Source organism: Gorilla gorilla, chromosome 13 (assembly GCF_029281585.2).
Source record: "Gorilla gorilla gorilla isolate KB3781 chromosome 13, NHGRI_mGorGor1-v2.1_pri, whole genome shotgun sequence".
Lineage (NCBI taxonomy): Eukaryota > Metazoa > Chordata > Mammalia > Primates > Hominidae > Gorilla > Gorilla gorilla.
The window spans coordinates 126,007,293-126,029,656 of record NC_073237.2 but is presented as its reverse complement, the minus strand read 5'-3'; the positions used below and the strand labels follow the sequence as shown (position 1 = coordinate 126,029,656).

Below are 22,364 nucleotides of genomic sequence, written 5' to 3'. Positions count from 1 at the left end.
ATTTTTTCAACAAAAAACTGCACCCAAATGGATGGTAGCAGGTATTCAACTGAAACAAAACCTAGAAGGAAGAAATCTACCTTTTAGGCCGAGCCTGTCCCTCGGTCCTGGGAAGTACGGGGTGGGGGTGGGCCTGGGCGGATTGGGGAATCCTCACTGGCCCACTTGCTGCAGGAGTGCAAAGCCCTGGTCCTGACACCTATGGGGAACGCAAGTGGCAGGAGACATACAGGTGGGCAGGGAAGGGCGGTGGGACCCTCACCTATCACCCACTGGATCCAGATCACGTCGTAAGAGTCCGGCTCCGGGGTGAAGTCCTGGAGCCCACAACAGAAGTAGTTCCTCACCCTCTTGCCCTCCTCCCCCAGGTAGGTCTTGGCTTGAACCAGGAAGTCCTCCGTTATGTCCACCATATCCACCTCTCTGAACAGCGGCAGGAGCAGCCGCTTGGTGATCCTCCCAATGCCAGCTCCACAGTCCAGGGCACAGGACGTTCCTGTCTTGTTCGGGCCTTCCTGAAAAGCAGAGGCATATAACCTATCAGAGGGACCCTGTCACTGCATGTGGGGCCCTTCCTCACGAGCCCTAGGACTTAGACTCAAGTCAGGATTCCAGGGCTCCGCACAAGCTGAGCACTGGTAGGGAGGTCTGTGCTGGCTGCCAGCTTGTATGGAGTCGAGGGGATGAGCATGGGAGGACACACTGCTGGGCCACACATTCCTTTATCTTTGAAAGTTCAGGTTGCATTCTGCATTCTGTTCAGGTTGGAATGCAGTGGGATCATGGCTCACTGTAGCCTCGAACTCCTGTGCTCAAGCCATCCTCCATCTTCCCACCTCAGCCTCCCAAGTAGCTGGGACTACAGGCATGCGCCACCATGTCCAACTCATTTTTTTTTTTTTTTTGTATTTTTTGTAGAGACAGGGCCTCGGTCTGTTACCCAGGCTGGTCTCAAACTCCTGGGCTCAAGCAATCCTCTCACCTTGGCATCCCAAGGGACTGGGATGACAGGAGTGAGCCACTGCCCCTGCCCTGGGCCACACATTTCTAAATGAAAGCTAATTTCCACTTAAAGGTGATAACTTGAACAGGTGCACTAATCTCTCCCGAGTCTCCAGGTAAACAACGGCAGAGAGGAACGGGGAGAATGGAAGCGGGGCAACGGGTGAACAAGGGTGCAGAGAGGGAACATGGAGGGAGGGGAGGCGCTGGATGGAGCAGGTGGCCAACAGCGGCCTCCAATGCCAGCCATGAGACAAGAAGGTGGGGGGCTCCAGGGCTGGGGGTCCCAGCCTGGTACAGAAAAGGCTGGGAGTGGAGCAGAGGGTGGAAACCATGGCACGTAACTAGGAGTCTTCGTCCAGAATAGCCAACACCCTCAGTCCAAACACCCATGGACATGGCAGGAGAGCAAGGGTTTTGTCCCTGGCAAAACCCAACAGTTGAAGAGAAGTTTGCCCAATTCAGGCACCTCAATTCTGCCTAACAGCCAGCTCCTGTCTGGTAACCTTGAGGCTAAGTCCACAATCTAGAAGTTACCCCACTGTGCCCACCCAGCCCAGCTCCTCAAGGCTTTGGGGTAGGTACCAAGAGATAGCCAACGACCCTGCAGTGTTACATGTGTAAAAGGTGGCACCCCACATGGACTCGGCAGTGCCACCAGAGCCACAGCCTCTCCTGGAGAGCACGCCAGACCTGCCTACCCTCAAAAACCTCTGCAGAAACTTCCGGGAGCTGTTGATGTCGATGCTGGAGATGTGGCCATACCCCCCAAGCATGCCGTCCACCGTGGGTGGGATTTGTTTCCAGTAGGTCTTGGCCTTGGAATAGAATTGCTTCTCGTCTTCTATCACCTCGCTCGTCATGCTGTCACCAACCACGGCTCTACTCAAGCACCACGATCAGCAACTGCGACTCTCCTGGGTAAGGAAGGGGGTGTGAGTTAGCGGGCCAGGGACCTGGCAGAAAGGCCCCCAGGGCAGAGGGCCAGTCTCACACCAGGTTTCATGAGTCACACATCCTGCTGAGTGCAGAGAGAAGTCCAGGGTCCCCAAATCTGCTTCTACCCCTTGGATAACAGCATCTTCTGTCTTTTGCACTCAGAGCACCCGCCCCAAGTCCTGGCTTCAAGTTCTTTTACATTTTCATTTTTTCTGGAGTGCAGTGGTGTGATCATAGCTCAATGCAGCCTCCAACTCCAGAGCTCAAGAGACCCTCCCACCTCACCCTCCGGAGCAGCTAGGACTACAGTTGTGTGCCACCATGCCTGGCTAATTATTTTTTGTAGAGATGGGGTCTCACTATGTTACAAAGTTTGGTCTTGAAGTCCTGACCTCAAGAGATTCTCCCACCTTGCCCTCCCAAAGTGCTGGGATTACGGGTGTGAGCCCATGTGCCTGGCCTGGCTTCAAGTTCTTGACATGCTCTATATGACACCTGACTCAGTGGCTTCAGGGCACAGAAAACCCTGATCAATAAAGAGAAACGACCGCAAAGCCGAGAGCACCAGCAGACCCTGGAGGGCCAGGGAAGCTTCCACGCCTCCCTTCCTCTGGCTCAGAGCACAGCAACAACTCACGGTGGGGTCCAGTCCTCCGTTAATGAGGAGTGGGGACTCTGTGCCAGGCACTGGGCTGTGAACCAGGCAGACAGCCAGGCAGAAAACAGTTCTACAGACACAACCACACCTGCAGGGAGGGCTGCAGAGGAGAAACGCCAGTGCCAGCAGAGCACGGAGGGAGGAAGTGGACTCAGGTGTGGGGACCAGGGAAGGCATCCCTGAGGAGGGGACGCGTAAGCTGAAACCGATGGATGGGCAAGAATAAGCACAGTAGTGGAGGGCAACGGCACTGCTCCTGGAGGGAAGGACAGACAGCCCGCGCGGCTGCCAGTTCCTGGTCTCACAATCAACTCTAGCAGTTTCGACTGCATGCTACAGAGCAATGAGTCAACCACCCTGAGGCCCAACAGAGAGTGGCCCGGGAAGACCGGTGCTTCTGAAGACTGCTGGCGGCGGTGGAGACGGCAGGGGGATGAGGAGACGGTTGCCACGGTAGAAGGAGAGAGAACTAGAAAGCCTCAGCTGGGTCCTGGCAGCAGAGCCCAGGCCCACCTCGCCCTTCAGGACAGCGATGACAGTTGGGCGGCTCCATGCTCCATGGGCGGCCAGCCTGCCATAAGCTTCCCAAGGCACAGTGCTGTCACCAAGGCACACAACGCTTAGGGGCTGTTCTAGTTGCTGTGAGGCTTGCCAAGACCTCAGAGAGCTCTAGTCCAGGAGGACAAAGAACAAAGGGAAAGAAAATACACAGCAGAAAGATAAGGATTCTCAGGGACCCACAAAGTGCCGAGGACACTCAAAGGGCAGAGGAATCCCCTCCCAACAGCAGATAGGGGCAGCCGCCTGGAGGAGGCAGCCCGAGCTGGGCAGCCAAGCACAGGGAGTGCTGGAGGGGGTGGGGCACAGACAGAGGGAGCAGCCGTGGGACAGCATGGGCCATCAGAGGGCGGAGAGTGGAGCGGGGGAAGACTGTGGAAGGTGAGCTCGGAAAGGCAGACGGGGCCTGGATGAGGGCGGCCTCGAGTGCATGCTGGGCACCAACTCTCGGCTGATGTGTTTCCCACACTGCCAAGGCCTAACCTAAAGGAGGCAGAGTGAGAATGGCAGTGGCCGTGCTGAGGACACACAGCAACAGTGGGTGGTAGGAATCCCAGCAGCAGCAGCTGCTACATCCTGATAAACCCATGGTAAAGGGAAAATACCCTCGGTGGAAAACGCGCAGCTGACTGGGAGCTGCAGCTCACTGCCTCGCACGTGCTGCCTCCACACGAGGAGAGCAGGGGGCTTCTAGCAAACGCCTGTCGCCAAAGTTGACAAATCGTAGGTCCAAGACCGTCTGCCTGACCCCTGGAGCTACGGGGTCAACACAGAAGAGTCCACATATGGAACTCGGGTACAGCCCTCAAACACAACTCAAAGCTTAAGACCCAGGAACACTCTAGGAGCTTCAAGAGAAGTGGTCAGAGGGAAACGGGAAAACGCCCTGAGAAGGAGCACGAGGCCTTTGGGAAGCAACTATGAGGAAAGAAAAGGGAAACTAAACACAAGACAAGCTGGAGAATTTTTTCTTCTTTTTTTTTTAGAAAGGGTCTCACTGTCGCCAGACTAGAGTACATACAGCTCAGGTGATCCTCTCATCTCAGCCTCCAGGGTAGCTGGGACTGCAGGCACATACCACCACACCTGGCTAACTTTTGTATTTTCTGTAGAGATGGAGTTTTGCCACGTTGCCCAGGCTGGTCTCAAACACCTGGCTGCAAGCAATCCACCTGCCTCGGCCTCCCAAGGTGTTGGGATTACAGGCAGAAACCACTGCACCCAGCCAAGATTTTTCATTGGTCAAATTTGTTACTGGCCCCAGAACTATATTCTGCACTACTATATTCTGAACCTGTCCTGAAAAAGAAGGAACTTTCCAGAAGGAGCAGGCCCACCCCGGCCAGCCAGCTCAAGAATACTTCTAACAGATGCAACGGGGTTCTTCTTAGATCCGTGATTGGGTCTTTTCACCCTTAGCAGAATCCTTTGGCTGTGCCTAGAGAGAAGCCTGCTTAAACCTCTCTTCAGATTCTTGTTTTTTTGTGATGGGGTCTTACTATGTGGCCCAGGCTGGCCTCAAACTCCTGGGCTCAAGCCATCCTCCCTGCTCAGCCTCCCAAGTAGCTGAGATTACAGGCGCACGCCACTGCACCTGGCTTCCCTCTTCAGATTCTTGAATCTGCTCGCAGACTGACCCCTCACTTTATTGTTCACGCACAAGGGTTTAGGCCACAATGAAGAAAGGCAGCAATCACTTCAGCAATCAGGGAGCCCTTTGGGTAACAGGCTGGGGAGGACCTTAGTTCTAAATATTGCACATAACACCCTCCCCGCAAGCTGACCACAAAGCTCCCACACTGGTGTCCCAGCACTGGGAACAACACTGCCGGAAGGAGAAAGAAGCCCACGGCTCAGAAACCCCATCTCTATCAAAAATACACACATTCTAGTAGCTACTAGGGAGACTGAGGTGGGAGGATCACTTGAGCCTGGTCAAGGCTGCAGTGAGCCATGATCCTGCCTCTGCATTCCAGCCTGGGCAACAGAGTGAGACATTGTGTCAAAAAGAGAAGAAGAAGAAGAATGAATTCTTCTTCCCACCAGACCTGCCAATCCTCAAGACTGCTAGATGTGCCACGGTGGCTGACAGGAAAAAGGGCCAGCAATCTGAATGTCACCATGTAGCTGGGTTTGGTGGCTGCTATGGTCTGATGGCGTAAGGACCAGGTTAGGTGGGCTGCCTGCCCCTCTGCCAGCAGGTACCGGAGCAACCATGTCACAGCCCTCCATCAGTCACTCAGAGAGGACGGCATTCAAAACTACTCTATAACCTATAACCTATAACCTGAGCACTTTGGGAGGCTGAGGTGGGAAGACTGCTTGAGCCCAGGAGTTTGAGTCCAGCCTGGAAAACAGAGCGAGACCCTGTCTCAAAAAACAAAAAACACTTGGTGGCTGGGAAAATTAAAGACAAAGGTTAAAAAACGAACTACTACTCTTCCACACCATGCTGGCACAACTCCCATTCAGACTGGACCATGGAGAGAGCAAGCCTGTCTCCCTCTCACCGCTCAACTTGGCAAACTGAAGGTTTTGTATTCAGTTCTCTCTCTTGCCTGGCCGGGGAGCTCCTGAGAGCAGTGGCAACATTTGAGATTTATCACCATGCTTCTCTTGCATCCCATGAAACACAAATATTCAACAGAAAGTTCACCTCTGATCAAATGAACAGAATAAATCTGGGGGCAAACACATACCAGGCTGGACTCCATCCATCTCCTCTCCCAGCATGCAGCTTCCTGGGGGTAGAGACATTACCTTATACACCATTAGCCCAGTGCCTGATACCAGGTGGGCAATGACTAATTGGTTGCCAAATAATGCAAGAATGGGCTTTGTGCAGCTATAGCCATTTTCCACTCTAAGAAAATCCTACAGACAAAAGTCCAACCATTCAGAACTGGTAAATACTGAAGGCCTGAAGGCTGCTACCGACAATATAATTCTGTGCTTTACCAAAAGCCTTGTAACATGATTCCTTTAAATGTCAGGGTCCCCTGAATAATCTAATTTACAAGAATTCCACTTACAGGCAAATTCTGGGAATAAGCCAGGGGAGGCACATCCTGGCCGGGAAATAGCAAGCCTGACTTTGACATCTGCCCTAACAGCTGATTCATTAATAAACGGGATTCCTGGGGTCCTGGCTACATTCTGCCTCATGGTGTCCAGATTGGAGTGGGGCAGGAGGAGGTCCCTAAGAGTCCGAGGGAACAGCAAGGTCGGTAGGCCAACAGCAGGAGGTCCTGCTACACTCTGCTCCAGAGCACAGATGCCGTATGTGGCTGCAGGGCCTGGGAGGGGGCCAGGAGCACACGGGCTTTGTGTGCACTCTAGGCTAGCTCAGAGAGGAAGACAAACCCCTCATGCCTGGTAAATGCCTGCTCAGCCAGTAAATGTGATCCTACATCCTTCACGGTCACCTGGCTGCTGCCTCCTCCTCCCCGCCAAGGTGTTCAGACCCAGGTACTGCATCTCTTCTCCCACGATCCATGGAAGAAAATAGTGCTGAACCTGTCACCGGCAGACTTTTGCAGTCATCTCATCCTCCTCACGTAAGTTTCTACGGAAAAGCCTGCCTAAAAGCTACCTCCACCCTCTAGCAGCCTAGTGGACAGAGTCCATCCTCCCTGGATCTTTGTGGACAGCAGCAGGCCACATGCAAACGGCAGAGTGCTCTAAGAAAAAGAAGGAAGTGAGAAAGGGAGGGAAGAAGACAAAACAGGGGATACATTTAAAAACTAACAAAGGCTCTGATGGAACCAGATGAACCAGATCTGAATCTTGGCTCTGCACACCTGCTGTGTAAGCACAGACAAGACATTAAACCTCACCATTCCTCAGTTCACCTATAAAATGGAACAGTAATACCGACTTTACAGAAAGGCTGTGATTAAAAGTGCATATGAAAAGCTTAAAGTGCTTTGCACAGTGCCAGGCACATATTCTCTCTTGAGCTTAGAAATCTCTGTCAAATGAGATTCTTGTCAACTCTGCCCACTATGAGGATCAAATGGGAAAACTGCCTTAGAATGCCACAGAAGCTGTACTGGACACACCTAGGGGACTGTTACTGGTATGCTGGGCGGCCAAGCCAGCAGACTCAAACAGCTCTGCAAATCAGCCAGAGTGGGGAGTGAGCTTCCTCTGCCTATAAGCACAGAACCCCCACCGAGATTTTTTAGATGCTATCCTTGTGATCCTAGGGCTTCCGGCCTCCACCAAAACGCTCCATGCGTACTTCCAACCCCCGCACAGTCCTCAGTTTACATAGAGAAAAACCAGCACACTAAAGGAAGTGACGTGTCTTTAAACATACAAACAGGAAGCCGAGAACAGAATTAAGGAGGGAATCCAGGCTCCTTATACCAGCCCTGGTTCCTCCCAGAGGCTCATCCCATCTCACTGGGCAATCATTCTACACACCACAACCACCGGTTACACTGTCCCTCCCCGCTGTCAGGGCCTCTGACACCAGTTGTGGCAATCACTTATAGTACAGAGGAGAAACCAAAGTCCAGAGAGAGAGATCACACAGTTGGTGCGCAGCAAAGTCTGGGCTTTTCGATATGGCAGCCTCCCTGCAGACAGGCTGACCTTGGCCGCAAGGGCTCTCGGGCTGTCTTTTTTGAGCTGCACCTGTGTCGGGCTGGCGCTCGGGTGGGACCCAAGGTTAAATACGATAGCAACTTCTGTGCAGCGGGCACTTAACTGTGCCAGGCTCTGAACTGGGCATTTTACCGATTTTACCGATTCCTCCCATCCATCCTCCAAGTGGGCGCTCTCCATATCCCTGTTTCTCGGAAGGGAAACAGGCTCAGAGAAAGGGATTTGCTGCGGTCTCGGGACGGGGGTGGGGGAGTGCCCTGCCTGGGCTTTGAGTGCCTTGACTTTCCTCCTGTACCCCGACCCATGGACTGCTCCGTAGTCCCTGCCCAGGTCCGGCCCGTAGACCTCTTGGGGACGCGCACGTGGGGCCTGTGCCGGCCCGCGCGCACGCGCCGGGTAACGTGACGAGCCGGGGACCCGGGACCTCAGGGCGCCGAAACAGTTAGGGGTCGCGGCCTCCCCTCTCCCGGCGGCTGCCTACCCTTCGCACCGCCTCGCGCTACTCACTCCGGGCGGGGGCTCCCGGGACCGAGAGAAGAAGATGGGGAAGAGGAAGGGAGGGCGGCGGCGGCGGCGGCGACTCCACAAGCCAACCGCAGCTCCGCCAGACCACGACCAGACGCGACAGCTCGCGCCGCGCGCTGCCTTTGTCCGCTAATGTCACTTCCGGACGTTTACGGGCGGGGCCATGACTGGCCCCACCCCCTCGCTCAGCTCGCCCCTCCCCCGCGCGGGCTCCGGATTGAACTTGACTTCTTTTGAAAAATAATTTAATTTTTTTTTTTTTTTTTGAGACAGAATCTTGCTCTGTCAAGCAGGCTGGAGTGCAGTGGCGCGATCTCGCCTCACCGCAACCTCCGCCTCCCAGGTTCCAGCGATTCTCCTGCGTCAGCCTCCAGAGTACCTGGGACTACAGGCGTGAGCTACCACATCCAGCTAATTTTTGTATTTTTAGTAGAGACGGGTTTTCACCATGTTGGCCAGGCTGGTCTCGAACTCCTGACTTCAAGTGATCCGCCCGCCTCCGCCTTCCGAAGTGTTGGGATTATAGGCGTGAGCCACCGCACCTGGCCTAATTTGACTTCTTTAAAAAAAAAAAATTAGAGACGGGGTCTCACCCTGTTGCTCAGGCTGATCTTGAACTCCTGGCCTCAAGCGAGGCTTCCACCTCGGCCTTCCAGACTGCTGGGATTACATGCGTGAGCCACCGCGCCCAACACAGGTTACAGCTCAAAACTTGACTAAATTGACTTTTGGGAATCTAGAAGGACCTCCCGAACGGAAAAGAGCCGCAGCGTCGCCCTCTCCCCGTCCCCAGCACGTACAACAGTTCGTCTGGAGGCTGCAGGCTGGACTTCTAAAAACGAGTGTGTTGTGCGGGCTTTGAGTAAAAAGGGAAAAAAAAGCCATTGGTCCTCAAATCCACCCATCTCCATTAGCATCTTAAAATAATACCGACCCCCCAAAATAAAATAAAAAGAAATACTCTCGGCAGTGCCATGGGATTCCCACTGAAATGAACAAAACAAGCCCATGACGTTTCCGTTCCAAAAGCGTGGCCCTTCCCTAGGCTCCTCCCGTGCAAAGAAATTCTGGAGCTATCTCCGAGGCAGCGGTGATGGAAAAGGGAGCTTGCAGGTGGGTAGAGCCTGTTAACATCTCCGAGCTTCAGTCTCCTGTCAGAAGAAGAAGTTGAGCAACGTAATAATTACTCAACTTCTGATGCTCTGAGAGGGTTAAACTTGTGGGACATTGCACGTCAGACCTTCAGCTCAGCACCTGCAGTGGGTTCCCAGGAAATGGAAGCTGTTATAATGACAATATCCATCTTAAGTTCATTTTTCCTATACTATTAATAATATCCTTGTGTTGGCAGGGCGCGGTGGTGCACGACTCTAATCCCAGCATTTTGGGAGGCCAAGGCAGGCGGATCACCTGAGGTCAGGAATTTGAGACCAGCCTGGCCAACATGGCAAAACCCCGTCACTACTAAAAATACAAAATTAGCCAGGGATGGTGGTGCATGCCTGTAGTCCCAGCTACTCTGAGGCTGAGGCAGGAGAATAGCCTGAATCTAGGAGGCAGAGGCTGCAATGAGCCTAGATCGCGCCATTGCTTTCCAGCCTGGGTGACAAGAGCGAAACTCTGTCTCAAAAATAAATAAATAAAATAATAATAATACTATCCTGGTGTTCCTTCCTCTGGGCGACGCACACAGAAGGTGCTTAAAGTGTGTTTGCTCTAAATGTGCTGAAAGCTACGGTAGAAAGGGGATGCTAAAAAGCCCCTTCTGCATTGAGTCCGCAGGATGTGTGTATGTGCATATTATTTGGCATACCCTCTAGACTATTCTAGGTCACAACTGCTACCCCTGGTCTGAGCCCCTCTCCCAAGCTTCATTTTCTGTGTCTTTAAGCAAAGGGATTGATCCTGGGCAATTTCAATCGGTGGGGGTGTCCGGAATCCTCCGCCAGGGGGCAGCTCTGATCCAAGCTCTCAGTATGCCTAAAAATCCAGCCCTATCTTATTTCCTGTCAACAGAAGAGCAAGCCCCTTCCCCACACCCACGCTCCAAGGCCTTCCCAGGACTGGCCGGCTCCCTGACCTCAAAGCCTCTGGCATCTCTGAATTCCCAAGCCTAGCACATAATAGTTCCTTGATAAATATTTGCAGAGTGCAAGGGCTGGAGGGCTCCTTAGAAACCATCTAGTTAGGCCAGGCGCAGTGGCTCACGCCTGTAATCTCAGCACTTTGGGAGGCCGAGGCGGGTGGATCACAAGGGCAGGAGATTGAGACCATCCTGGCTAACACGGTGAAACCCCGTCTCTACTAAAAATACAAAAAAATTAGCCGGGCGTGGTGGTGGGCACCTGTAATCCCAGCTACTCGGGAGGCTGAGGCAGGAGAATGGGGTGAACCCAGGATGCGGAGCTTGCAGTGAGCTGAGATCGCGACTCCGTCTCCAAAAAAAAAAAAAAAAAGAAGAAGAAAAGAAAAAAAAGAAACTGTCTAGTTAATCTGGTGTTTTGCAGCCATTAAAAAAAGACACATACCCTTTAAATAAATACAAAAATATCTCCCTCCCCCACTCAATATTGTAGCTCTCCAGGAAAGTATGTCCCTCCATCCCTGGTGAGAAGCATTGACAGAAAATAGAATATATCTTTGGCGACGCGTTCTCTAGTGAGTCACTCTGTTATTTGAATTACAAAGTCGTTTCTTCATTTTCAAATTATGAAACTATGCCACGCCAGTGAAATACTCATGTAAATGACCTCTGTCTCCCACCCCAGCTTCACAATACTATGAGCTTCCTCTCGGCCCTCTCCCAGCCAAGACTCAGAGATAAGGCCCAGGGAGTCCTGAGAAAGAAGACACTTCTCCAGGATCACACAGCAAAACAGCAGACCATGGACTTGAAAGTGGGTCTGTTCATTTCTTTTCTTCCTTCCTTCCTTCCTTCCTTTCTTCTTTCTTTCTTTTTTTTTTTGAGATGGAATCTTGCTCTGTCGCCCAGGCTGGAGTGCAGTGGCGCGATCTCCGCTCATTGCAAGCTCCGCCTCCTGGGTTCACGCCATTCTCCTGCCTCAGCCTCCCGCGTAGCTGGGATTACAGGCACCCGCCACCACAACCAGCTAATTTTTTGTATTTTTAGTAGAGACAGGGTTTCACCATGTTAGCCAGGATGGTCTCGATTTCCTGACCTCATGATCCACCCGCCTTGTCCTCTCAAAGTGCTGGGATTACAGGCGTGAGCCACCGTGCCCAGCTCTTTCTTTCTTTTTTTTTTTTATGGAGATGGAGTCTCACTCTGTTGCCCAGGCTGGAGTGCAGTGGCGCAATCTCGGCTCACTGCAACCTCCGCCTCCCGGGTTCAAGCAATTCTCCTACCTCAGCCCCCCAAGTAGCTGGGACTACAGGCACACGCTGTCACGCCTGGCTAATTTTTTTGTATTTTAGTAGAGACGGGGTTTCACCATGTGGCCCAGGCTGGTTGCCAACTCCTGAGCTCAGGCAATCCACCTGCCTCAGTCTCCCAAAGTGCTAGGATTACAGGTATGAGCCACTGGAACCTGGCCTCTTTTTTTTTTTTTTTGAGACAGAGTCTCAAGTGATCCGCGTAACGGATTAGAGTTGGAGATGTCAGCATGAGCTCATGTTTAGCTTAATATAAGTACAGATGGTTACCTATAGAAATATTTATAGATATGTGTGTGTTTAATAGTATACACACACATTTCTTTGTCAGCTGAGACTGCCTGAAAGAAACGACATCTCAATAGCAAGAAGCACACCTAGCACCCAGACCTTGGATTATTATTATTATTATTTTTGAGATGGAGTCTCGCTTTGTCACCCAAGCTGGAGTGCAGTGGCATGATCTCAGCTCACTGCAACCTCTGCCTCCCAGGGTCAAGCGATTCTCCTGTATCAGCCTCCCAAGTAGCTGGGATTATAGGTGCACAACACCATGCATGGCAAATTTTGGTATTTTTTGTAGAGACGAGGTTTCACCATGTTGGCCAGGCTGGTATTGAACTCCTGACCTCAGGTGATCCGCCCGCCTCGGCCTCCCAAAGTGCTGGGATTACAGGTGTGAGCCACTGTGCCCAGGAGGGCCTGTTCATTTCTAGGTCCATTGTATTCTGACTGCCTGGTCTTGGGGTGGAAGTTCTACTTCCAGAGCCACCCAGCCTGAGCCTCCCAGATCTGGAAAGGGCAGGCCTGGCTGCCCTGGTCAGAGTCCCAGTGCCCCAGGTGGCTGCGGCCAGGGCATCCAGGGCACAGTAGCCCCACCCTTAGTCCCCAGGCCTCAGTGCCCACTGCTACTCAGATGCCCAGGGGTGAGGGGCGGATCACAATGACCCTGAAGCGGCCCAGAGGCAGCCGGGAGGGGCTGGGAGAGGCACCAGGCAGGGATGATGGGCTCTACAGCCTGCCTGTAGAGAGTTCTAAACTCACAGGACCTTCTAGGGCCCCACCCAGAAGCCCACCAGGGTGAGTGTGACACTGCCCAGGAGTCAGCTCAGAGCTGACAACAATCTGGGAGTGGGGTGTGGTTGGGAGGAAGCAGGCTTAGAAACCCCTCAGTGTCAGAGCTGGGAGTAAGACTGGGGCTCTGCCTCCCAAAGGGGGAGTTTGTTAAAAGTCTGTGTCTTGGCCAGAAGCGGGGACTCACACCTGTGATCCCAGCACTTTGGGAGGCCAAGGCAAGTGGATCACTTGAGCCCAGGAGTTCAAGACCAGCCCGCGCAACATAAATACAAAAAAATTCTACCCCATTTCTACAAAATATACAAAAATTAGCCAACTGTGGTGGTGTGTGCCTGTAGTCCCAGCTACTCAGGAGGCTGAGGCAGGAGGATCACTTGAGCCCAAGAATTTGAGGCTGCAGTGAGCTACGATGGTGCCATTGCACTCCAGCCTGGGCGACAGCAGGACCCCGTCTTAGCAAGACCCCATCTCTTTAACAACAACAACAACAACAACAACGACAACAACAACAACAACAAACTGTCTTGGCTCCAGCAGAGACGTACTGAATCAGAATGGGGGCTGGGGGTAAGTCATCTGTATTTTCAACAGGCTCCCCACCCAGGGGTCTCTGAGGCAGCACCAGGGCTGGGAGGCTGCTGGTCAGGTCTCTCTTCCCTCAAGCTGGTTCCAGGTTTCCTAATTCCCAGTAGAGCGCTAATGACGGTAACAGCTTCCACGATTTGAACACTGCAAGGCAGGCTAAGTGCGCTCTCTACCAGCGGTGATGCCCTTTCACGGCTGCAGAGAGGCAGATGCTGCTATTATCCCCATTCTGCAGACCAGAGCCCCCAGGGAAGGCAGAGGGAAGTTAATTGGCTTGGCCAAGGTTACAAAGCTAATAAGTGGTGGAGCTGGGACTAAATCCTAAATAATAATAACTTTTAAATACTAAGAATGGCAGCTAGTCTATGTGTAAGCTTGGCCAGCGTGCCTGGCACTGTACCGAGCTTGCTGTTCTAAGACTGGCATGTACTTGCTCATTGAAACGACACAGCAACCCCCAAAGTTGGCTACTCTTGCTGTCACCATTTTTCAGGTGAGGAAACAGAGGCTCTGGGAGCTCTCGCCTGAAGCCACTCGCTGTCCGCCGGGCCGGTGGCTTTCACCCCGCACCGCGCTGCCCCGCCCGGGGCACTATGGCCTGGGGCTGGACTATGCCCTCCCCTCCTCAGCCGGCGCCCCCCACCCACGCACGCTGAGGGTGCGGTGAGCTGAGTGCGGGGCCAAGCATGTTCTGGCGTCGACTTCGCCCAGGGGCCCAGGACCTGGCGCCCAAGGGGCTCCCTGGCGACGGAGACTTCCGACGCAGCAGCGACCCGCGGCTGCCCAAGCTGACCCCGCCCGCGCTCCGAGCGGCTCTGGGCGCGCGGGGCTCCGGGGGCTCGAGGATCCCGGGGGGCGGCGCCGCGTGGTGGCCGGAAGGGGACGCCGAGCCCGGGGTGGGCGTCGGACGCCTCCCGCCGCGCCTGCCCGCCTTGCTCACCGCGACCCGGCGGGCCGTGCGGAAGCGGGGGCTGCTGCGGTCCCTGCTGCCGCCTCCCCAGCTGTCGGCCGGCGCGTCCCGGGAATCGGTGCCCAGGCAGCCAGGGCCTGGAGAGCGCGAGCGCCCCCGGAGGCGCGTGGTCAGGGAGGACCCCGACTTCTTGGGCGCCTTCCTAGGAGAGCTCCTCCCCAGCAGGTTCCGTGAGTTCCTGCACCAGCTCCAGGAGAAGTGAGCCGAGGAGCCGGAGCCACTGAGTGAGGCCCCGCGGGGCCCGGGGGGCGGGCCCGAGTCATTTCCGGTGGGGGGTGGTCCCTTGTGTCCCCGCACCCACCACCCCCACCACCCAGGCTAGAAGGAATCTAATGTTAGCTGAGTATCTCAGAGCCCTCGCAACCCGTCCTTGAGGGATGGTCTGCCATCACCCCGAGGCCATATGACTAGAAAGGACCGTCCCCCAGCCAAGGCTCACAACTGTTTCCTCCTGGCTCCAGCAACCCCAGCACCGCAACATCAAAGGGTTGTATTAGAGCACTGCCCAGGGTCTCTGCGGTGTCCCAACTGTTCATTCCTCCCAGACCTGTGGTAAGCGTCTGTCCGCTTCTTGGTGGGGACGGGGTTGCCATCGATGTTTCCAGGGCGGGACAGCCTGGCCACTCATGCCAGATGTGGCCTGTTTGTCTTTAAGGGGCCAGTCATCGCACCTCCAGGATAGTCTTACCAAGATTTCGCTCCAGCAGACACCTATTCTGGGGCCCCTGAAGGGTGATCACTCACAATTCACCACTGTCAGAAAGGCCAACCAGTGAGTGATGGGCGGGATAAGGGTAGGGTAGTGGAGGAAAGGGGCATTTCTTTCCTCCTTTCTTTACTCTTTCGCCCATGAATGTATTCATTTATCCACCTATCTACCCATTCATCCATCCTTACATATGTCTGTCCGTGAATCAGATCTTCTACCAACCCATTCAAGATTCATTCGCCAGTTCATCAATGAATCAACCCATCCATTAATGAGGTCTTCTACCAACACACAATTCATCCATGAATCTATTCATATATTCATTTTCCCATTCACCCATCCATCCTTGCATCCATCTCATCCATGAACCAAGTCTTCTACAACCCGTTCATGAATCTCTCCATCTATCCATCCATCCTTCTGTCCACCCATTAATCTATCATGGACCCATGACTCCATCCATTCATACATTCACTCACCCACCCACCCATGAATCAGGTGTCCTGTGGATCCATTCATCTACCTGGCCAACCAGCTAGCCAGTCATCCATCTAAAACTCCCACACTTCGGCAGGGCATGGTGGCTCACACCTGTAATCCCAGCACTTTGGGAGGCTGAGGCGGGCGGATCACGAGGTTAGGAGATTGAGACCATCCTGGATAACACGGTGAAACCCCGTCTCTACTAAAAATATACAAAAAAAAAAAAAAACAACAAAAAATTAGCCGGGCGTGGTGGCAGGCGCCTGTAGTCCCAGCTACTCGGGAGGCTGAGGCGAGAGAATGGTGTGAACCCGGGAGGCGGAGCTTGCAGTGAGCCGAAATTGTGCCATTGCACTCCAGCCTGGGTGACAGAGTGAGACTCCATCTCAAATAAAAATGAAATAAAATAAAATAAAAAAATAAAAAATAAAACTCCCACACTTCTATCCATCCATCCATTGATCAGTGACCAACCATCTACAAATCCTTCCATCCACTTGTAAACCCAGGACACTGTCCATCGCTAATCTAGTCATAAAGCCATCCACAACCCTACATACCCATCTACATAATCATCCAGCCACGCATCTGTCCATCTACCCATACATTCATAGTTCAGTTCTATTCAGACCCTTTCATTAACTCACCCATCAGTCCATCCACCCATCAACCCACCCACCCAGTCTTCCATCATTTTACCCATCCCACCATCATTTGTCCATTTCTTACTCTAACTTTTATTAGGTTTTACTATATGTTGAATATTGGGAGAAAACTAAGGGATGGAGGTAAGAGAAGAGCCTAGGAATTGGAACCTACCTGGGCCTAGACACCACAGTTTTAACAGAGGAGGAAAAGAAGGCAGAAACAGTTCCTCCAGGTTAAAATTCCTCCAGGCTTAAGCAGGGGTGAAGGGTGAACGGCACTGCCCATGAGTTTAAAGACCAGGGAGAGTAAATACATCACAAACATATCATTCTTCCTCATCTCATACCCACAGCAGACAAAACTAATGGATCATATTTCCCCCCTGAGCCTCAGAACCGTTCCTCACACAGTACTCCAGGTAGATACCCCTGATGGATCAGAGCAGGAACTAGAAATGGAACACATGGCCAAGCATGGCGGCTCATGCCTATAATCCCAGTGCTTTGGGAGGCTGAGGCAGGAGGATCGCTTGAGCCCAGGAGTTTGAGACCAGCCTTGGTAACATGGTGAAACCCTGTCTCTACAAAGATTACAAAAATTAGCTGGGCGTGGTGGTGCATGCCTGTGTTTCCAGCTACTCAGGAGGCTGAGGTGGAAGGATTGCTTGAGCCTGGGAGGTTGAGGCTGCAGTGAGCCAAGACTGTGCCACTGCACTCCAGCCTGGGTGACAGAGCAAGACCCTGTCTCAAAAAAAACAAAACAAAACAGTGAAACACATTTACCAACCTCAGAATGTTCAACCAATCAGGCCAAATATACACATGACTTCTCACAAGATACAAATAAATAAAAGTATGGAATTCATTCTCTCAAATGTGAGCCAAAGCAGAGACAAACACGGTTACAGACTTTCACGTTCAAGAGCAAATACTTGAGCACCTTACTGTGTGTGAGATTCCCTGGTAGGCCCTGCAGGGGACACTGCGGTGCCTCAGAACAGGCTCCAGTGGCCCTCGAGTGAAGATGCTGAGATTTCAGGCAGGCGGGCAGAGCTGGGTTATGCCTTTGCCTGGCCCAGCAGCCAGCAGAGAGCAGGGGTTCCTGAGCAGACAACTGTTAGATGACTAGGTCCCAAGGCATGTAGCCAGGCACTGTCCTGACACCTCCCAACTGCTTGGCTCTTTGGGGGCTGATGAAAAGCATTCCCTCTGCATCTACACAGACATACAGATGTGGTCAGATGAACGGATGCAGACATATAAATATGTGCATACTAACGGTCAGCCATGACCTTCCTCAATAACAGAGCTATAGGTGGGTCAAGCAGGCCTTCCCGCAGCCTTGCCCTTGAGGCTGATTTTTTTTCTTTTTTTTTGAGACGAAGTCTCACTCTGTCGCTAGGCTGGAGTGCAGTGGCACGATCTCGGCTCACTGCAACCTCTACCTCCTGGGTTCAAGTGATTCTCAACCTCTCGAGTAACTGGAACTACAGGCGCACGCCACCGTGCCCAGCTAATTTTTTTGTGTTTTTGGTAGAGACGGGGGTTTCACCATGTTGGCCAGGATGGTCTTGATCTCTTGACCTTTTGATCTGCCTGCCTCCCAAAGTGCTGGGATTACAGGCATGAGCCACCGCACCCGGTTGAGGCTAAAATTAATAACAATAAATGGAACAATGTTATCTATGAAATATACATATAACAGATACCCTTGATTAAGGCCAAACCCTGTGCCAGGCCACGTCCTACGTGCCTCATGTAAATCATTTGATACTCACCAAACCCAGGAGGATGGTATTATTGTGCCTATAATTTAAAGGGGAAAAAAAACTGCAGAATGGAGACTCGGAGACAGTCTGCCAAAGGCCACGTGGCTGGGATGGGGCGTGATTGAGATAGACAGTTACAATAAGAACAGCTCAGGCAGGCGGGCGGGCGGTGGCTCATGCCTGTAATCCCAGCACTTAGGAAGGCGAAGGAGGGTGGATCACTTGAGGTCAGGCGTTCGAGACCACCCTGGCCAATAAGGTGAAACCCCGTTTCTACTAAAAATACAAAAATTAGCCGGGCGTGGTGGCACACGCCTGTAGTCCCAGCTACTCGGGAGGCTGAGGCAGGAGAATGGCGTGAACCCGGGAGGCGGAGCTTGCAGTGAGCCGAGATGACGCCACTGCACTCCAGCCTGAGCCACAGAGCGAGAATCTGTCTCAAAAACAAGACAAAAACAAAAACAAAAAACAGCTCCCTGTTAGTGATGTTTCCTCTGGGTCCTGCAGACCCTGGGCTGGATGCTTGTATGGCCCATTTCCTTTCTTCACAACCCTGTAGAGTGGGCACAATGATTCCCATTTTACAGATAAGAAAACTGAGGCTCAAAAGGGTCAGGACTGAAACCCAGGACTGCATGACTCCTGGGCTGGCATTCTTATTCTCTCTGCTAAATTGCTTTACGTGCGAGGGCGCCAGCTCTGGAACCAGGATGCAGGTCTTGGCTCCATGCCTGACAGCTGCATCGCCTTGGAATAGTCTCTGTGCCTCTGTTTCCTCAACTATAAAATGAGAATGATAACAGCGTTTCATGGGGACTGTGTGCATTTGGTGGGTTGGTGTATGTGCGTGCTTGAGCCTGCCTGGCAGGTAGGAAGTGCTCCGTTAAGGCCGGCTGCTGTGATTGGCGTTATCCATTCTTACAGACCAGTGTAGGGCACTTGTCCAGGATCTCACAGCGAGTCTGGGGCTGGTGCGTGTGTGCTGGGCTACGGCGGGGGGCTTCGAGTACAGGCCCCTCTCCCCTCTCTCAGCAGGCCCCATGGTGCACAGGTCCCCAAGCTCAAGGCTGCGCTGACCCACAACCCCTCGGGGGAAGGCTCTAGGCCCTGCAGGCAGCGTTGCCCTTTCCGGGTGTGATTCGCTGACGAGACCCTGCAGGACACAATGCTCCGCTACTGGGAGCGCAGACGCTCAGGTAAGCAGACAGGATGGGGAGCCTCGAGACTCCCAAAAGTTCTAGCCAGGAGGGCAGAGAGGCTGTAGCTCTGGGCCCCTAGAGTGAGGGACTGGCTTTGCAAAGGCCAAGAGATCAGTGATCCTGCAGAGGATGTGCCTGAACTGGCCTCCTTGGAGGATGTCAGGTTGACCTTCAAAGACCAAGTAGAGGGTCCAGAGTCCAGTGGAGGTGTTCCAACGCAGGCAGCACCTTGGACTGCTCGCTGCCAAGGGGTTCCCATATGCTGTATCTGCCCACCTTGAAACCCGTAGCCGGAGCCTCCAGAGCCCACACTTGCTCCCCTCCCCAGTCCCCACAGCCTACAGGGGCTGGAGGAGGTCCAGATGCCATTGGAAGCATCTTCCTTTGACATCCATGAAGGCAGACCTCGAAGCCTGCCTGAGGAGGTGCCCAGAAAAGCCGGGAAGCGGAAACTTTCTCTCTCCTGGAGACAGTTGGCACTGCCAGGTCCAGCAAGGAAGCTAAGAGCCACCAGACCCTGGATGTAATGGTGTCTGTTTTGCAGTTCCCAGTGAGTTTTCTTTTTCTTTTTTTTTTTTTCTGATACGGAGTCTCACTCTGTCGCCCAGGCTGGAGTGCAGTGGCGCGATCTCGGCTCGCTGCAAGCTCCACCTCCTGGGTTCATGCCATTCTCCTGCCTCAGCCTCCTGAGTACCTGGGATTACAGGCATGCGCCACCGCCCCTGGCTAATTTTGTATTTTTAGTAGAGACGGGGTTTCTCCATGTTGACCATGGCTGGTCTCGAACTCCTGACCTCAGGTGATCCACCTGCCTCTGCCTCCCAAAGTGCTGGGATTACAGGCATGAGCCACCGCGCCTGGCCATTCCCAGTGAATTTTCTGAAGTGTGTTTCGAGAAGCAGGCGAGAAGTCCCTGTTCTTATTCTGGTATAACCTTGACTAAGCTCCACCTTTTTCTGTGTGCCCAGCCTCTTCTCAGGATCCAGCAGCCCCCAGGGTCCCCAACAGTCAATGTCCTCTAGCTGTTTATTGAGCACCCACTATGTGCAGTTTCAGGAAATGTCTGCCTCAGGGTCTAGCTGTGGGCGATGCCCTGCAAACCTAGGACCTTTGCTGATTTGGGAGGGATCTGACGCAGCCCCCTTAGCATCACAGGAAGCTGGAGTTAGAAGCTGTGATTTTTGCCCAACTTTTGTTTGTTTGGTGGGGAAACCAAGGCCCCAGAAGCAGGATGGGCTTGTGTGGGTGACGCAAAGCCACATATAGAAGCCAGAGTGACCCCGGGCCCCTCTTGGGAATCCAAGGCCAGGACAAGCCCAAGAGAAACAATTTCATGTGAATGGCAGTTGGTGCATACAGGAGATGATTCCGTGTCAGCCACTGGCCATAAGGAGCTATCATGGTCTCCCGGGCAGCAGGGTGCCCAGGAGACGTGGGGGGCTGCTTCCCAGCCCTTTCCATCCTGGGGCAGCCACTGGGGAACTCAGGGTCCTTGGACCGCCTCGCATGGCTGCTGTTGGACAGGAAGAGCCCCCATCCCTGAGACAGCCCTCCCTGAAGCCCTCAACGCTCTCAGCATGGTTTCTGGGATTCCTATGATGGGGTAAGCGGTCTCCCCACTGCGAGAAAGAGGGCACGCTTCCGGCTGCAGCGTGAGTGGGGGTGCACAGGGGCACAGCTTGGGTATAACAGAAATGGTCACGCAAAGTGGTTTTAAAACCCAAGCCTTCTCTTGAGGCAGCCAGAAGGCGCTGGGGAGCCTGGGGTTGCCATGGAGACAGGGCTCTGACCGGCCCTGCCTGCCAGAGGGAGGAAAAGAGGGTGGGGGCACCAGTGCCCTCCTCCTGGGCAGAGATCTCACCCTGCCCTCTCTCCTGCAGTCCAACAGAGCGTCATTGTGAACCAGAAGGCCGCCCTGCCAGTGGCGTCCGAGCGGGTGTTTGGGAGTGTCGGAAAACGGCTGGAGAGTTTGCCCAAAGCCCTGTACCCTGGGGCCAAGGAGGAGACCCTGGCCAGCTCCTCGTGTTGGGACTGCGCTGGCCTGTGAGGCTCCAGGGAAGGGGATGGGACTCGTGGACATTGCCAGGGCTCCCCACCCCCCTTGCCTACAGACCTCCCCACCCAGCAGCAGGCGGGTTGCCAGTGTGGGTCCTCAAGGGCTCTGCCAGCCATGGGTGGGCCGGGGACTCAGAGTCCAGGAAGCTCATGGGGTCCTGTCTCCCCCAGGTCCACCCAGAAGACACAGGGCTACCTTTCTGAGGACACCTCCATGAACAGCAGCCTGCCCTTCTGTTCATGGAAGAAGGCCGCTTCGCGGCCTCTGAGCCTTCTTGGACCCACACAGAAACCTGGAGCAGGTGGGCAAATGGTCTTGCTCCCGGACCCAGAAGCTAGTGAGCCCCTGCTGGCAGCTGGCTCCGGGAGCAGCCCTGTTTGGTGGAGTGGCTGGGGCTGGGAGTGGACCCTCCCTGAGAGCCAAGTCACCGTGGGGGCTTGCAGTGGCCACGCCCTGTGTTCCTGCATCTCCCTCAAAGGGCAGCAGTCAAGGGGTGGCTCTAAGCCAGGTGCCTGGGTTCCGATCACAGTTCCTTTCTGCATCTCCCCTCCCCTCCCCTCTCCTCTCTTTGCTTTTTTGAGACAGAGTGTTGCTCTGTCACCCAGGCTGGAGTGCAGTGGTGCAATCTTGGCTCACTGCAACCTCTGCAATGGGGACACCCGCCACCACACCCAGCTAATTTTTGTATTTTCAGTAGAGACAGGGTTTCACTATGCTGGCCAGGCTGGTCTTGAACTCCTGACCTCAGGTGATCTGCCCGCCTCGGCCTCCCAAACTGCTGGGATTACAGGCGAGAGCCACCGTGCTTGACCTTGCATTTGTTTCCTCGTCTTTTAAAATGGGGCTGACAGCACTACCTGCCCAACAGGGCTTCAGCACAGAATCCCGCTGGGAGCCCAGTCCCCTGCCCCGAGGTCCTGGTAGCAGCCAGCTGGTCCTCTGTCTCACTCTAGGAGTCCCTCCTGCCCAACCGGGTGTTGCAGTCGGTCCTGAAGCAAGGCCGCCCTAAGGGGTACCATCTCCTCCTGGCCTCCGCAACACTGCAGCCAGATAAGAGGTGAACACTCGCGAACCCAAGGCCAGGGGCACACATGGGCCAGGCAATGAGGAGCGTCCTTCCTTGCCCCACAGATAAAGGCACATCCCAGGTGGCTGGGACCTGCCAGTAGGTCTCACACCACAA

General features: G+C 53.8%; 2 protein-coding genes across 11 annotated transcripts in view; one reads left to right on the top strand and one right to left on the bottom strand.

Moving 5' to 3' along the window:
• NTMT1 (N-terminal Xaa-Pro-Lys N-methyltransferase 1) overlaps positions 1-14,574 on the bottom strand; it is a 15,608-nt gene extending 1,034 nt beyond the window's left edge. The window contains exons 1-4 of one of the 10 annotated variants that reach the window (XM_055351324.2): positions 8,276-8,432; positions 1,704-1,919; positions 348-515; positions 81-199 (exon numbers count right to left, since the gene is read on the bottom strand). In XM_055351324.2, coding sequence (XP_055207299.1) covers positions 81-199; positions 348-515; positions 1,704-1,865 — 449 coding nt within the window. In that variant the 5' untranslated portion in view covers positions 1,866-1,919; positions 8,276-8,432. Of the gene's footprint in view, positions 1-80; positions 200-262; positions 516-1,703; positions 1,920-5,856; positions 5,952-7,900; positions 7,920-8,249; positions 8,440-14,288 lie in introns of those variants that run through there. The other 9 variants (XM_055351322.2, XM_019033995.3, XM_019033997.3 and 6 more) reach the window with 9 other exon arrangements.
• Positions 14,035-22,364, top strand: C13H9orf50 (chromosome 13 C9orf50 homolog). The gene is given in 8 exon segments (XM_019033994.4): positions 14,035-14,542; positions 14,780-14,870; positions 14,974-15,090; positions 18,959-19,122; positions 21,006-21,168; positions 21,352-21,441; positions 21,443-21,482; positions 22,135-22,364. Coding segments are annotated over 8 exon segments (1,281 nt in total). The 3' UTR covers positions 22,243-22,364.